This window comes from Oenanthe melanoleuca, chromosome 2 (genome assembly GCF_029582105.1).
Source record: "Oenanthe melanoleuca isolate GR-GAL-2019-014 chromosome 2, OMel1.0, whole genome shotgun sequence".
In the NCBI taxonomy this organism is placed as follows: domain Eukaryota; kingdom Metazoa; phylum Chordata; class Aves; order Passeriformes; family Muscicapidae; genus Oenanthe; species Oenanthe melanoleuca.
Genome location: NC_079335.1, coordinates 104,797,152 through 104,814,913, shown reverse-complemented (window position 1 = coordinate 104,814,913; position 17,762 = coordinate 104,797,152). Strand labels below are relative to the sequence as shown.

The window sequence follows — 17,762 nt, the reverse complement described above, 5'->3', positions numbered from 1 at the left end:
TCACTATCTCGCTTGCAATAATAGTTTCCTTAATAGAGTGCCAGTCATGTTACTTGTTCTCTCTGTTATCTGGTCAGGACCTTTGTGGGTCTTTGCCGAAATCTGGATTTGCTGGTGTCAACAGGAATTGAGTTTATTCCTTTTCCTGGAACAGTAATGAGATCATCACATCAGCTTTGTGTTGTGATGTGATTAAGTTTGTACTGTGACTCAGTTACCTAAAACTTGAAGGACAAAGTTGTAAGATTGATTGGTGGGCACAGGAGCAGGATATTGTGGCAGACATCCAGGTGCTCATTCTGCATCTGAAACCATTGTGTTTTTTAAAGAATATACTGTGAGAGTATGTAAGGACTTCTTGTTTAAAAAGAATCTATCTGCCTGCAACTGTTAATATTTAAATTATTGACCTAATCAGGTTAAGTATATGGACTGCAACATCTAATTTTAAGGCATACCTTGTTAATGGTAATTGTGCAAGGGCAAATGTAAAACACTGGTGTAGTGAGCTGCACATCAGGAAAAGTGTCTGAGGAATTTTCACTTGTAACCTCTACAAGAAAACAAATTGCATAATGAAGTTAAAAATGCTTTATTTATAACCTGTGCATATTTATTATGAATACCTTCATTGATAATACTGCTTTATGATTTTTTTTTTCCATAGTCAAAGTGAAAATGAGAGGGAAAAATACTCAGTTCACAGTCTGATTAGATCATAGCTGACAGCTTTGTTGTGGATAGCTGGTTTTTACACAGTTTCATAGGACTGTTTCTTCAGCTGAAGCTGAGACTGCAGAAGTGATGGTGTTGTAAACCAGGTGTGAGGTTCACTGCCTGATCTGGATGGGCAAAATTTGTCAGAACCTTTGAATTCAATAGGGTTGCCTTTGGTCAGTGCTATCCATTCCTTGAACACTATGTTCACCCATGAGATAAATGCAAAAATGTATAATACAAGAAAATGTTTGTTCCGCTGCTCATACTGAAATACAGTGTATTTTGAGATAACAAAAGCTTCCTCCCTGAAAAACTTAATCATGTAGTTTAAGATTGAAGTTTAACTTGTCTCAGCAGCATTTCATGGCAAAATAAACACAGCATCACAAAGCTGGTTAACATTCAGCCACAGCTGCTGGCCTCATATTTATTAATTGTTTTTCCCTTGGACTTGCCCTGCACTTTTAGAGAAAAGTCACTTCCCTAATTTTTTCTCAGTAGACATTGACTTCTAGGCTGTTTGTTCAAGATAAGCATCAAAATGAGAATGCAAAGGTCAATCTCTCCTGTATTAGACAGTTACAAAGAGAAATGGTCAGTTTGTCTTCCAGAGAATGCTCCCCAATCCAAATTAAATTACTTCCTATAGGATAAGGGTTTTCTTTAGAAATTCACTAGATTTTGTGTTTACAGAACTGACTGCCTTTGCTGTGTACTTTGCAGAAAAAATCCTTCTTATCTTTCTACCTCTTTATCTCCACCATTTAATGACAAAGTCTGTGAGCTCATGCCTAAGGCACTGTGGTGTTGGCAGCAGTGGGGTTTGCCCTGCATAGTCCACACTGCCTCTGCTTCACTGTCCTGCCTCCCTGCTGTCCCTTCTCCACAGACCTGGAAACCTGTCTCGGGCCAGCATTTGTGTAGTCACATCTTCCTTGGCTGTTCCAGCTAAATTGGGAACCAGAGCAAGTGAGATTAAAACAGGGATCTTATTCTCCTCTTCCTACTTTGGGAACCACTGGCAAAAAAATGGAACAGACAGTTGAAACAGGGATTTTTAAATCTTTTTTAACTGTAAGCACTGTAAGCACTAAACCAAACAAACCCTTTTGGACAATATAACTGACAACATAACTAATCTCAAAATATGTTTATAAAAATAAGGATGCATTAAAAAATAATCTCTTGTGGTGCCATCAAGGCAAAGGAGTTGAAGAAGCTGTTGCTTGCTCAGTTGGAAATTAATGCTACCTTTGCTGAGATAGCACAGCCACCTGTATGGGCTCTCCCCATCTTTTACAGCACAGACTAGAACAGATCTCTCTAAGTCACCAACAGAGGTGGTTCAAGCCAGCCCACTTAGCACTGCCATGTAGTGAGTGCATATATACATAGATTTCACATTCCAGCTGAGTAGTTGGTAATCTCTTGAACTGCTTTAGCTGAAGTGTTTGTGATTGCTTGACTCTTTACTTAATTGCATTATTTTAATTTAGCTAAAATTTGTTTAACTACACAATGGAGGAGATAAGCTGGAGTATCAGTGCCAGACAGAGTTTTCTCTGTGCAGAGGATGAAGTATTTAAACAGATATTTTATAATTTCTACACTCATTTCTTGACACTGTGGTATATTCCTCCTTGCCTTGTCCCACTTTGGCAGTTGCAATTGGGCCTTTGCATTGGGTCAAAATTATTCTTGCTGTGGCCACAGCCTGCATAGACAGCCAGTCTTATTCCCCTCATTCCATCTTCTGTATTATGCAGAATGTATATGCAGAATATGTGTATGTATTATTGGTTCCATCTTTTGAGTATTATGCAAAATTGTCATGCATCACCCTGCTTCTTATACTGCCAGGGATGAGTTACTAGCTACTGGAGTTTTGTCCTTAAATAAAATGAGTGTTGGTCTTCTCTGACTTTTATAATTAACAGTAAAGCATTATGTTGCAATTCATGCCACTAGTTAAAGACATCATGTTGGACTCATGGCCTTTGTGTCTTTTTCTTCTATTGTTGATAGAAGACTGCCAGGTTAAAGATTGTTATCCTAACATAAGAAGAGCACTTGCATATGTGGAAATGGTAGCTGATAAAAGATGAAGGTGACTGCACAGCACTGTGTTGAAAGAAAAGGGTAATTTATCTTCTCTTTGCAAGTTTCTGCTGGAAATCATTTAACCCTGTTTTGAAGCCCGTTTGTTTTTGCAGTCGCAGCAAGGAATCTCCACAGTGTTTATATTCATCCGTATTTTGAAATATAATTATAAAGGACAATAGGATGGTGTTATGTTGGAGATATCTTCAAGAATTTCTCTTATGCACAGGAGCTAAATCTCCATAAATTGAGAAAAGCTTAAGAAAGCTCTCCTAGGAACATTTTCCTGCCAGTCTTTGATGAAACTGACAGTCAGCCAAGTGTGAGTTGAGACAGAGAAGAAAATGGATGTGAACTCATCAAATCAGTTTTTTCTTGATGTCACTAAAACAGCAGGGCTCATAAATGATGAAGTGTGTGAAGTCAAAACACAACTTAATGAACAGGCAAGTGTTAACAAAACCCAAAACCCGAATGTACTGACGACTTGTGGTTAACTGCACTGTGAGGTGCAATGAGGGAGGATGACCTCTGAAGTAGCTGTGAATGCTTACTCACAACTTGGCCTACTGAACCATTCATTCTGTGTTAAGTATTATTATGTTTATTTGGAATAAGTAGTGTAAGTCTGTAAGTATATGTGTGTCTATGTTAAGTGCACATTTAGACTGGCATTTTGGTTGATGGTTGTTTTCACAACTGACATTTTTCAGTCAATCTGTAATAGCTGCTCTTTAATGACATTGATGGGGATGGGAAAATCAAAAATGGGATCTGTTCTTAACTTTGGAGAGCACCAAGAATAAGAAGTCTTTATTCCAGTGTCTGACATATTGCAGATTCAATTCCTGGGGGAAGCTACTTACCCCTTTGTTTGGAACATGTTTGCTTTCTGAGATAGCCCCCCAGCTATTATCACTGGTGATGGTATTTGGGTACTGGGAACCCAATATGGTTATGAGTAGGTACTGGAGCTGTCTAAAAAGTAATACTGCCATGGTCAACAATGAGAAATAGGCTGTCTTCACACAGCTGTTTGGCTTTGGGTTGTGTAGTGAAACTGGCAGTTCTGAAACCTGCAACCTGTTTGTTCAATTCATAATTCGAGGCCATGTAATTCCCAATGACTATCACTGTTGTTTTCGTTATGGAGTCCTAATTCATTGTTTCTGTGGGCACAAAAGTATTGCTGGACTCATTTGGTGTTTCAGTGCACTGTAATTTTACATAGTGCAATACTGTTGAGATTGCCAAGCTGTGTCATCTGTTGGGCTCATCACTATTACTTCCTTTTGACCTCCTCTGTGTAATTACACATGGATGACTGACTTGCTGCTGTAAAGATACATAAATGCAACTGGACTTGTTAAATGAAAAACAGACTAAAATGATTCTTTCCAAGGTCAGTGAGAACCCATGAGGTAGCTGTTTGTTCTCTGCCAGGCAGCCAGAGCCATCTGTCACATGACAATAAGCAAGCATCAGTTTCAGAAATCCATTTGTTTTTATGGCAGTTTTTACAATTTTATGGAAATTGAACCATTATATAAAGCATAATTTTCCTCAGAAATTGGTGTTTTATAGACTTACATCCCTGTTCAGTCATTTGCATTCCTAGTTGCATTTTGCATGAAGCGTAAATAACACTGATCCTTTTTTTTCCCAATAACAAAAATCTTCAGAGCATTTTTCTGGATATTGGCAGAAGGAGGGGTGGTTTTGTTTTTCTCCTGTATATGCAAGACTATCCATGTTTGGTACTTAAGGAAAATCTCAAGGTGTCTGAGTTTTATGTGTCCCTGGAAATCAAGTCTGTAGGGGCTACAAAGGAACTAATGTTAGGTGCTTTAATATTTAGCTCAAAATCATAGTTCAGAATGATTTTTCTAACAAGATTTTGCTACTCTTTTTGTACAAATGAGTTTTACAAATGAGTTTTTCTTAATGAGTGTTAATTACTGATTTAACTTATCAAATTCTTGCTTTTCTTGGAATAGTAAATCTAACTCATCAAGCCAAGTTGTAGAGATGGTTAATTGTTGGGAGTCTTGAGCTTAAGTCCAGATTATGACAAATGTGAGCATTTAGTTTCATCCTTCATGGAATAACTGATCCATTGATCAATGCCATATAGAGATTCTGCTCTGGGACAGTTAGGGACTTGAACTGGACAGACAACTTGGACAGCTCTGTTCACATCACTCTGCCTTTGTCAAGGCATGTCTTTTATCTGTATGAGGAGCATTTTAAAGCTGGACAAGGAACACTGTCAGGCTGTAGGTAACTTTTCTTGGAGGCTGTATGCATTACACTTCAAATTCCTCAGTTAACTGAGATTTCTTGGCTGTTCCTAGGGGTTTACCCAGTTCACCTGAGCATTGCTGTATGGCTGTTCAAGGGTTTGTGTCCTTAGACATAACAGCATTTATTAAACTGGTAATTGCTTGGTTGCTTGCATTCTTCTCCTGTATGGTAATTGCCATTTAAAGGTCAGCACTTTCCAATATGTTCTGGGTGTCACTGGCTCTGCTAATAGTGAGAAGATGAGTTATATGTAGTAATGATTCTTACCCTTACAAGTGTGTAAATGTTTGAAATTATTTGAATTGTCAAAGCATGTGTGGTGGGCTGACCTTGCTTGGATGCCAGGTGCCCACCATGCTGCTTTATTACTCCCCAACAGGACAGGGGAGAGAAAATAAGATCAAAAACTAGTCATAGTTTGAGCTAAGGCCATTCACTGAAGCAAAAGTGAAGGTTTGCATGCACACAAATGTGAGTGAGAGATCTTGATTTAGCTGTACTAGATGAACATATATGTGAAAGTAAAGTGGAGTATGTCAATGAAAGTTTGATATAACTCAAAAAAAACTTTGCAGTTAGACTATTTTGTGATTTTACAGGGAGATATAAGGGTTGACAGATGTTGAAATTCAAGGATCTTATTCACAGATTGAATTATTAGGCCATAAAGGATAGTGTCAGTGGAAAAAGAGTTATGGGAATCAACATTTAAGAACTATTAGGAGTTACTTGTCAGAAGCTATTTTAGGAGAAAATCTGATTAGAAAAAGACTATGAAGGATATTTGAACATGAGAGATTCAGAAAATTATGAACTTGAGGGAAAACCTAGATGTGCAGTGAATCTGTGTATTGTTTTAGTGTTTGTTTGGAACTATTTTTAGTTTGCTTTGCTCCACGACAACTGGGAGCCTCTATAACAGCTCCTAAAGGAACGTAAATGTAGGATCTGAACTGTGGTAATAAAAAATTCTGCCAGTGGATTTTCCTGTTTCTTTTATAAGAGGGTGTTACAAGAGACTACCAGGGTGAAGTGTACCTGGGAGGTGGTGGTCTCATCAGTTCCAGCAAGATAAATGCAGGCAGCTGCTTGGAAGCTATGGGAAGAGGGATCAAGGGCTTGCAAATTTTCCATAAGCTTAGTATGTGGCCCAATTTGGCTAAAGCAGGTATCTGAGGCTGGCTGGGATCATTTGGACAGAGTAAAACTGGTCTGAAGTAGCCTCAGGGAGTCCTTGGCAAGCAGGTGACAGATGAACCTGTGTTTGCAGATGAGATCACAAGCAACAGGATGGCAAGTGCTAATTTCCAATGTCATATAGATGTTGGGCTGGCTTCTGAGCATGCATAACTTGGCAACACTGCAGCCCTATGTGGAAGTCTCCTGTAGCAGCTTTGAGCTATGTTTTGCCACACAGAACTGCAGTTTACTTTTGCTAATAAAGGTGTTGTGGTCAGCTGGTTGTATAATGGATATAAAGAGGCTGCCCTATCCAGCTCGGCTAAGTCAAATATCTCACTCATTAAAGAGGGTGGAAACTGCAATAATGGATATTTTCTGGATTATAGAGACATTTCTGAAAGCAAGCTGAGAACACCACTTGCATTAAAACCAAACTTGAAAAATCAAACAAGACAGAGAGTGCCTTTTGTTCAATAATCACCCTGCAGTTTTATTAATCTTCTCTTATGTTCAGACAATGCTCCTTAGAGCTGGGAATTTTACAGTTTTACAGAGCATGCCTCTGTGTGCAAAATGTATATGCTGAAGGGCAGAGAATAGCCTCAAAGTGAATAGGTGTCAAGAAACATCTAAAATCAATTAGCAATTATCTATCATGCGAGAGACATTCCTTGTCTGTCTGTGAATAGTCCTCGAGCCAGCACAGCGCTCAGACTGCTGGGAAACTGGGACGGTTCCAAGTTACCCATAGGAATGGCTTTGAACTTAGAATAAACCTCCACACACATATACAAATTAGAAGAAAACAAAACACCTCAAATAAAATCTTGGCCTTATCAAAATCAAAAGGTGTTTGTTGACTTCAGTGGAACAAGAATTTTATCCATAAAGAGAAAAAAAAGTGGTTCTTGAACTCTAAAATCAGAGCTAAGCTGTCTGATGTAGTATGGGGTTGGGTTTTTTTTTTTTTTTTTTTGGTCACAGATACCTGCTTGTCTTCACATGTAATTTGCAGGATCTGAAGGCCACAAAGTCTTTGTAATTGTGTGTCTGCAATCCCTAACTGCAATGTGCTTGCCAAAGCACACCTGGAACACTCATGCTTTTGTAAGTCTCATTTCTTGTTTTTATGGTCCAGCAGCATTGCTCAGGCCTGTTCAAATGACTTGGCAATTAGTAACATAAATATAACTTGTCCGACTTGATTTGTTCTTCCCACACACACATTCTGTGTCTCTCTCCAGCTGGAACTGGAGTGTAGAGAATGTGTAGAGAGAAGAGCAGCAAGGAAGCAATGCCATGAAGGTCTTACCCTTTTAGAATGAGCTCTCCTACACTATGGAGAGCAAAAATAACTTCTGGCCATCCTAGTGAGCATACAATGTCTCTGTAAGCACAGCCTGGTGAGAGTTACCGTTAATTTTCATTAAATAATCTGTAAATTGTCTGCACCTCAGTGCTTTAGAGGGTCCTATCCCATAGACCTGCTGAAAGCATGTGTAACTAGTCAGATTCAACACCTCACGAAAGACCACTGTATATATCTGGGATTTTTGTTGCTAGGTTTTAGTTATTTTGCTTTTGTATTTTAGAAAATTGCTGCCACAGATGTAAAATTGCCCTAATAGATGGAGTGCTTTCCTAGTAAAATGGGAGTTCATGTTTAACTTCTCCTACCTGAAGAGCCATGCTGTCAATTACCTCCTTCCAAGTCCCCATGTTATTTACTCCCTGTGTGGTAACCATTCAGACCTCCCTGCCCTTCCCCATTCAGTGGAAACCCTGCTACAGCAACAAAATGTGACCCTCACTTGCCTAGAAAAGTGGAGAGGGCTACAGGAGAGCCCAGGAGCCTGCTGTGGGGGCACTGAGAAAAGGCACTGTGGTCTGTGCTGTCTGGACTGGGAGCTTTCACTGGCTGCGTTAGCAACTTGAGCTCCAGAGAGGAGAGTGAATTTGGGTAACTTTATTCTCAACAGGAGGTTTTCCATGCTCTTTGGCAGCAACACTCTCCAAGCACTGTGCAGGTGTCTTGAATTTGCTTTCTAGAGGGACCCTGTTCAGAGTTTTCCTCCTAAATTTTGCCCTAAACCGGGGCACTGGGTCCCTGCTTGGGATTTTTCTTTGGGGGCTGATAATTAAATGCCATCATCACAGCCTCTACTTTATAGGCTACAAATGCTTTCTTTGGTCTGGCACTTCACTACACAAAGGTAAGGCTACATTACTTTGTAAGAGTGTGCAGGCCTGCAGAAGTGTGATCCACCTGATCCACCATGGGAAGGGATGAGTTCATTTATTGTAGTTCCTCTGGGCACTGCCTGCTTAGTGTATATGTTTGGAGAGCAATTTATAATGAAATAAATGCTTATATTTAGTAAGTCCACAGCCAATGAATCTGTTAGTTTTAGTTCACCTGCATGAGTCCCTGGTTGTAGTATTTGCTGGGTTATTGTGCTCCTCCACTGAGAAGGAATGGCTGCATATTTCTGGCCACGTCACCGTGAGCTGAGAATGACAGATCAAGTGACATGATTTATTTGATTACTGCAGTGCTTGTGAATAGTTCAGAATTGACAGCCTGGGAGAAAAAGCACCATTAAATGCCCTGGCTTAGGTATAAGATGGGTCACAACACAGAAGATTTTCCCCCTCCAGCCCAGGCATTGTGCCTCATTTCTGAAGTTACTATCCCATTGACTTACTTGCTGGCTGTCACATCAGCTATAGCAATGTTTTTAACACCACTATATTTCTTGACATTTGTTCCTTAAAAAATAGGAATAAGGTCACACTAAGCAGCTGTGAATAGCCATCAACTTTGAGTCCCCATCAGCCTGGATGACATTTGAAACAGTAGCTCTGGTTGGGGATGAAAGGCTCTGTGTCCTACTGACAGTGCCTTCAGCCAGTCAAAGATGGGAGTAGGAATGAAAAGTCTGAGATACATATTTAAAATTGCAGGAACAGCACTTCCTATGAAGACATTATTTGAAAGAGTGTCTAGAGGGAAATGAGGGAGTTCTCAATTCTTTAGTGTTTTTAAGCCTGGAAACTTAATTTTTAGTATTATATTTTGTGCCCTACATAGGGTCCCAGTTAGCCTGTAGAAAAAATGTACTGCTGATTGTTTGTACTGCAGCAGCTGAAGGTAAAAGTTCCATTCACAGAAAAGCTTCCAACAGGGGATAAGTGATACTTTATTCACAACATGCATCAATATTCAGGCGTTGCTGACATTGGGCCTGTGAGTATCTGGTAGTTCTGATAAATCAACCCACAGCAGCTTCTGCCTTACCCATGTGGCTGCTCTCAGCCTGTGCCAGTAAAGTTGAGCAAGAATGGAGTATCTTTAATTAGCTTAATAGTATTAAATTTTGATGAAAATGTAAGGAAGCATTGCTTTATGAGGTTAAGATATGTGTGTTTGGGAAAGAGAAGAAACAGCTTGTGAGAAAGAGGCACATTTTGTGGTGCCTTGCTTGTATCTGTGGATACAGGCAAGGTAATAGCTTGTAGAAAAGCATCTGCTGAACATGCAAATGGTGAACATCCTCAGCAGTTGTGTATTTGAGAAGATGATACTTGAAGTTGAATATTCTCCCAAGACCTTTCTTCAACCAAGAAAAAGTTTCAAATAAAAAGCTCTTTATTTTTGCATTATTTTCCAGTTTATTTCACAGGCATCAAGTTTATGGTTCACTTGAAACCTCAAAAAAGAAGAATTTATTTCTCTAAAAAATGGTGAGAAAGTAGTTTATTGCTTAGGTAATTTCTCTCCATTGTAAATTACAAAATGTGACTTAAAACTAATCAGAGAAATCAGTTCAGCATTATGAAACCAGCCTTAACAGAAGTAATTTGCCCTTAGGTTTCTAGACTTTCTTGAAATCTGAATTTCAAAAATCCCTTCTTAGAGTAAGAATGCAAAACTCCTCAGGGAAGTAGATATTCCAGTGGAAATGTTTTATGTTATAACTTTTCCTGCAGTCATCTTTAAGCAGTAGTGTAATATCTGAATAGTTTTCTTGAATTTTTGGAAATACTATCAACCATGATATTCCTTATGGCTCACCCTTGTTTAACAGGATTGAGGAAAGGAGAGCTGCTGAATGATTGTGGGCTTAATAAAGAAAAGTAATTTTGAAATTCTTGTTAAATTGCAGTGAGTGTGCAACTTAACTGAGATTTAATTACATTTTTAATTGAAGGAATAACTATTGATTATGTCATTGAATCTGTGTTGCAGCCAGCCCTAACAAACAGCAATATTGCAAGAGATCATTGAACTAGTTCTTAAAATTCCAAATGAATGAGAACTGGTGTGGATAAAAGGCACAGCAATGGTGGGTAGAAGAAAGAGATAACTAAGTGAAAAAAACATTAATTTTTCAAATGTTGGTGAATGGTAGTTTTATGCCCTGTCATAATTCATTATAATCTTTGGAACAAAAGAGATGAAACTGGATCAATTTTTAAATAAGAAACATGAGTAAAGTTTCATTTTGGAAGTGAACAGTGATTCAGATAAGATTTCTCACATGCTCCTGTGAAGCAGGAGGTAATCTGTCATGTGCAAGAGACCTTCAAATTGCTGAGGGAGCAATCAGATGTACTCAGACTGAGATAAAGAACAAGTGCCAGAGATCAGAGCATGGTAGTGCTGACAAAAAACCATAGGCAGCTGTGGCTGAGCTGGCTACTGGGTGCTGTCAGCTCACCCTGTATTCAACCTGCAGTTTTCCTGCTAGCACAGAATTGGTCCTCTCCCAGGCCCATGGTGGATAGGAAGCGTTTTTCTGGACACTGGTGATGAAGAGCTGGTGGAGAAGCCCCAGCCACCCCCGTAAATCTGTGCAGCCCTGTTTGGTCTTGGCGAGTTCTTTGTGGGCATAGGTGGCACTGCTGACTGGACAGGTTGGTTCTTCACTAACACCCCTTGGCTTGGATGAAGCTGGTAGTTGGCACTCTCAAGAAAATGTGTTCTAAATTTGGGTTATACTTAATTTAACTGGAGGCAGCTCATGCTGATCCTTTCCCTCCTCGTGCTACCACTTTTACTACTGAAAGGATCTTATTGAAGCATTTTGTTAGCCCAGGGAGTAGCCCCTGTGGATGGATACCATGGGAGTCCATTGCTTGTGGCTGAAAGCTGCTCTGCACAATGAGGTCTGACAGAGAGGTGGTAAGATGACCTCATGGGAGTTTCTGTTTCAGTCTTTTACAATTTCTGTGCATATAAAGCCATTTTAATCCTTTCTATTCAAATGCATTGTATGCACAGAAATAGTGACACAAGGCATGCTGCAGTGTGGACAGGCTTCTAGTCAGACCATGTGACTCACTTTGAATAAGTTACTATTGAAATAGATCATTTTAGAAATAAATGTTTTACTTTGTACCAGATTTTATAGTTGAGCATATTTTGAATGTTCTTTGTATAATGCCATTTGCTATTTTGGGAAGAGACTGTGAGGGTTGTAAAAATGTCAGCACCCAAAAGTTAGGAGGATGTAGTTGAATGAGAGTTATCTGTAACCTTTATTTGACCTGGTAGTTTTATGGAGCAAGATTCAGTCCTAGTGACCTTCCTTCCCTGTGACCTCCTGGCTTTTTAAAGTGTGCAGGATAAACAAGGGACATGAATGTGGAAAGTGCAAGGAATGTGGCAGTACCTGGTGAGCTGCAGGAGTTGCAGGGAAGTGTTTGGTAGAGGCATGACCACTCGTTAGGAACAGAAAGCAATGTCTTGTGAAAGCACTTTTCTCCCTGTATTTCTCCTATTAAATGTGGTGATGTCCTTACATTCATATTCCAGATTCCTTTTTGTTGTCTAGCAGGTAACAAACAGAGAAGGCTGGATTTCTGAAATATGAACTGAGAGAATCAAATATGAACCTCAAGAGAGTAAAAAGTTTTAGCCGTCTGTAGTCAGGATTTACCAATGATTTGTGCTTAGGTAATGGCATCATTGGGTTTTTTCCAACACACAGGATATGTTTTGGTTTACTTCAGGCAGATCCCTATTCCCTGTAACTGCTAAACTAGAGAATGTTACAATTATAAGATGTAGTGAGTGACACTGTTGTTGCAGAATCACTGCTGATAATTTACAGTGGGATGGCAGCTGTAAATACAGCTTCTGTTGTGATTTAAGAGAGAGATGTGAAGGCATATTGCCCAGATGCTTGATCAATGGTAAATAGGGCCAGCCACAGCACGTTAAAGCTTACAAGTCCTTGCCAGATTTTGGAATTAGAAGTTACTGTTTCAAGCATTAACTCCTCCGGTATCAAAATAATCAGCTGGTCTGGTCCTCTCCTTTTCCTTTCTCTTCAGCCAAGATTTATTTACCTTTGCAAGCAAGAACTGACATGCAAACCAGATTTTTTTAGTAATTTTTTTGAGATACAAGGGCTTTTCAGTAAGCTGCCAATATTCAGTGTCTGTTCAAGCTACAGTTCATGAGGCTTCATGTTGTGTTCCCTGTGACCTTCCTTTTCACCTGCTTAACCATCAGGAAATGTGTGGCTGTCTGGAGCTGTGTAGTTGTACTACCTAGGGCTGGAGAAACAATAGACCAGTCATTGTGGATTCATGTAATAAACCCACCAGCAGCAAAATCAGCTATAATCAGGATTCATTTGACACAAAAGGGCAAATACCTTTGGTCACTCAGCCCCCTGCTCTGTATGTGAGTGTCCTGTGCAGGTAACACTCCTAATAACTGGTGAGAGGCAAGAAAAATTTCTATATGCAGTTGCCAACTTTGCAGTTATTTTAACCTGGTTTCTCTCAGGGAAACCCCACACATCCTGATCTGAAGGCTGGTAGAAGCTTGGTTACTTTTCCCTGAAGTGAGAAATGAAAATAACTGTCTCCCCAAGATATCCCTGGGTTTCAGACTAAATGGGGCTTGTATTTGCATTGATGCTAAGAATGAAATCAGGATTGGCAGGCTGTGATATGTATATACAGGGACTCAGAACGTGGGTGAATATTGTTAACTAAGCCAAGACATTTTAGATGGTCTCTGCCTAAAATTCAGTAAAAGGGACTTTCTCATGGGCATCTTCATTGTCACATTCCATTTACAATTGTAGTAAATGCTGTAACTTGTTTCCCTCTCTTATCCCACAAAAATGACAGAGAGGAATCTTTTGCTAAGCCTTTGGTAAAGGTGCTTTCATTTTGTTCCAGATAACTTCAAACAAGAAGCACTCAGAGAGCCTGAAGAATGATGGCGATGCTCTTATCCAGGCGATAGAGAGCCTGGCCCAAACTGCCAGGTGAGTTCCCTCAGGCTTTCAGGAATTTCCAGGGCTGAGAGCACTCACCTCCTCTTTTGTGTGCAATGGTCTTCCATAATTCTGTGCAGTAAGAGCTTCTCAGGTTTCTGTCCCTGGCCCCCCTCCCTGCACTGCTCTCCTCCAAAGTCCTTTCTGTCAGAGCCTGCAGCACGCTTTGATCCCCAGCTGCTGCATGTATGTAGATTCTGCAGACTTTTTTTTTTTTTTTAATTTATTATTTTATTCCAAACCTTGGTCCCTCTATCAGGTTCTTGGGCTGCATGCACAATGCAACATTTGTGCCCCGTGCTGTGGTTGATGCATTTGCAAGCTGATTCCTTTCAAATATTCGGCTGAAGAACAGAACTGCTTTTGTTTAAGAATACCTGTGGCTTCTGCAGAAGACACAAGACTTAGAGGAATGCCATAGCCTTCTCTGCAAGAACAGAGGTGCTAGTCCCAACAAATTGGCCAAAGATTAGCTCATCTCCCATAGATTTTTCCCTTATCTAATCCCCCTTGGACATATGAATGAATGAATGAATGAATGGCTGTTCTCTTCCTCTCAAAACAAATTTTATGCTTCTGCTGTGGGTTGTTTGGCTTCATTTCACTCCTGGTTGAACTAAATTTCATAGAGAAATTGTAGTTCTGAGGTCAGTTTTTGAAACACTAAGATAATCTTTTCAATACTCTTTGTCCTCCCAAATGCAGGCTTTTGGGAAAACTGCCTCCTCAACATTATGGCAGAGTGTACTGTGTGTTGAAGGAAGGAAGGGTGTGGGCAGACATGGAGAGGAAATGTTGGGATGTGGTGAGTGCAAGGAGATGCACACCAAGGACTAACCAAACCTGTCCAGAGCAGTCAGCATCCCCCTCGCACTCTTGGCTGCTGACTCACAGAGTTTTGTATGACACATTAAATTATCTCACTAAAATAAAATGTCAGCTCTTCCCAAGGGAGACACAGGCACCACCACTGAAAATGAGAGTGGGGGAAGACAGGGTTTTCCTCTGTTAGAAATAACTTTCATTTTGTTAGTAGCATTTCAGCATTAGATGCACCAGACAGCTCAGTTGTCTTTGAGTTCTGCTTTTCTGGCTTCCTCAGTAGTCTGTTACAGTCTGTGCATTTCTGTATGCAGAAAAACACATCCCAGAGAGCCCAGATATACAGCACTCACTCTAATTTAACACAAGATGTTCAGTAGATGAAATTCCAGATAATGCCATTGAGGACTAGTCTGATATATTAAGGTGAGCCAGGTTCCTCTCCTGTGCCGAGCTCCTGCACTGTAACAGCAGAAAGGGAGCACCTGAGAACTCATGGGTTTCATTTCCCCTCCTCCCCTTCTTTAGGGAGCACATGTCCCTATCCATTTGCCTCCAGAAGAGACTAAGAGGGATTCAGCCTGCTTCTTGGGGCTGTAATGGATTCAGACATGCATAAATTGGAAACGGGGAGGCAGAGAAAGCCTGGAGTTAGGAAGCTTTATCAGACTTAGCTGAATGGACATTTATTTATGGAAGGTATAGATATTCTGCCTTCTCCTCAGATTTCCTTGTGGCATTTTTCCCAAAATATCCCTGGTGACCTGATAAACTTGGGTCTCCTCACCTGTGCTTTAAACCTGATTAAGGAGCTTCTCTTTATCTCCTGCAGAACTGGAAATGTTTTAGAGGCAGTACAGCTGAGATCCTGGATCTAAGCCATCCTCAGGGTTGTCTAAAATTCCAGGCCCTTCCACCCACCAGTGGTTTGAATTGCTTGAGGAGTGTTTTTGCTTTGCTCATTTCTTACAGACAGATTTCTAATCTCTTCTTGTGTGTCAGAAGGGGGATTCCGGAGTGGGGGGATTCTCATGTGCCAAGAGAAAGAACTGATTGGATTGACAGCTTTCAGTGCTCCCCTGCCGCCATATAGCAGCCATGGATTGCCAAGTGATACTTCCTGAGCTAGTTGGAACAGGCAGTTTTAAGAATGGCAAGACCAACCCATTTTGCTTAGTAACCACCTGGAATCAAATCCTTGTTTTAAAATGTGGGATCATGGACATTTATTTTTTGGTGAAGGCAGTTGCTAAGATATATTTCAGTTAACTGATTTTTTTTTTATTTAAACTAATGCTTATTAAGGCACTGGTTTATGTACTCGTGAACTGATCATTTTGATTTTCTGGTTAGCTCTGTATTCCCAGAGCATGGAGTACCAGTAGATATTGTCAGATATTAGCAGCAATCAAGAAGTTGCAGATTGATCTGCTGATGTCCTTTCTAAGCTATAGATGAAGAATGGGAGTCTATAAAAAAACCAAAATACTTGATTCTGTGAAATAGAGGTAGTGTGTTAGAGCCTCTATTCCAATGGTAGGAAAAAAAGTTTTTCCAGAAGAAAAAATTAGGCAAAATATATATAATAAAAGTGAGGAAGCAAAGGGCCCCAGTGCAGTGCTGTGGTTGGAAGGACAGTCACTCCTCCTTGCAGGAGAAGGGCAGCATCTGGAGAGGAAGTGCCTGCCCGTACAGAGGGCGCTGCAGACAGAAGGCTCTGTGTGTGTGTGAAAATACTGCCAAGCTGGAAGTGTGTGTGTGAAGAGTCACAGGGTGTATGATAAATTCTATCTGCTTCATTTTACAGAGAAGGTTGAGTGAGGTAGCAGTTATTGGGAGTTTGGGCTGAAATTCATTTCTACTCAAGAAGTGCTACAGGGCAGAATCAGTGGTTACAGGTTAACTGCTTAACAGAAAGGCTGGTAGAGAGTGCAGTTAATGGCTACTCAGAATTTTCCAGCATAGGCAAATGTGGAATTTGAGCAAAACATTTTTTTCTCCTGAGGATGTCTAATACCTGTTACTGTTTTTAATTCCTAGTGCTCATGCTGACATTGCTGTTGCTTCCTTGGCATTTGAAATTCTGAGAACGGTGGGCCATGAAAACACTGAGACCTCCAAGTGAGCTGTTTTTGACCAGCCTTCTGAAATATGCAGGTTGTGTACCCTGCTCAGCAGGAACACCTTCAGATGAGCTGAGCAGATGTAACTTATTTAGCAATCTGAGCTGCAGCATATGCAGAATTTGGGCTGGCTCAGGAAGGGAGGGAAGCTAATTCAGGGGTGGGGAGGGAGTGGTGGTTTGTTTTTGAAACCCCTGTAAGGATGAATTCTTGGTTACTACTTCACCTTGCTGGCATTACATGATGTAGCTCAAGTATTTGATAGCTTGAAAGTATAAGTTAAATAAACAGTAGAGTTACTTCACAACATAAAGTGTTCCACTATTTCAAGCTGCTGTTTATCTTTTTTTCATTTATCTTTTGGACCAGGTGACTGCCTTGGCTGTTCATCTTAAAGGGTCACCTCATGCTTGTGACTGGCACTAGAAAATGCCTTTTTATCAGACACTATTGTTCACCTCAAGCAACCAGTACCAACCACTGTGATCATGCAGAGGCTGTGTGTGTGTGGCATGTAAGGATGATAGATGTCACCCAGGTTTCTATTCAGCAGCCTCTTGTAGCTTAAGCTACACGGGTGTTGTTCTGCAGTTCTTTGATATCAGGTGTGATAATTTGTCAAACCCCCAGTAAAAGTTGAACCTTTTCCCCTAGAAAAGGTCCTCTAGAGCTTGCAGATCACAGTGTGTGAAGAGTTAAATTCTCCTCCACATGTGCTGTGGTTGATGTCAGTCAGTGCACCCACTAAGTGCAGGTGCCTGTGAGAGCTGCTGCTACACCCCTGCTTTCAGACAGCCCCATAACCCAGAGTATGTGGATGCAAGCAAACAGCCCCATGTAAACAGATTTCACCTTGTGTGTCTCACAGGAATAGTTTTCTGACATTACTTCAAATACCACTATCTTTCATAGCTTAACAGCTGAAGTTAGTAGAAACAGGGAAGAGTTAAGTGCTGGCTATTACTTGGTGTAGCATTTCACAGTAAAAGTCGAGTAGCCAAGTGTGGCTGAGAACAAAGCTGAATTCCTTGTGTGAGCCCTCTCCCCCTGCAGCAGAAGGGGAAGCAGGCTGGTGTGGCTCCTTTCAGCTCTCAGCATCTTGAGCAAGGAGCCTCTGCAGCCAAGGCCTGCTCTGATCTGCTGGCAAACTGCTGCCTGCAGTGGAAGTGCCCAGGAGTGCTGCTCCCACAGAGCTGGTGACAGCTGCACAGTG

At 40.6% G+C, this 17,762-nt stretch overlaps 1 protein-coding gene across 2 annotated transcripts in view; it reads left to right on the top strand.

Annotated features, from left to right (window-relative positions):
- Positions 1–17,680, top strand: part of ULK4 (unc-51 like kinase 4) — a 210,871-nt gene extending 193,191 nt beyond the window's left edge. For both annotated transcript variants that reach the window (XM_056485487.1, XM_056485488.1), the window contains exons 36-37: positions 13,507–13,595; positions 16,467–17,680. In XM_056485487.1, coding sequence (XP_056341462.1) covers positions 13,507–13,595; positions 16,467–16,551 — 174 coding nt within the window. In that variant the 3' untranslated portion in view covers positions 16,552–17,680. The remainder of the gene's footprint in view (positions 1–13,506; positions 13,596–16,466) is intronic.
- The last annotated feature ends 82 nt before the right edge of the window (positions 17,681–17,762 follow it).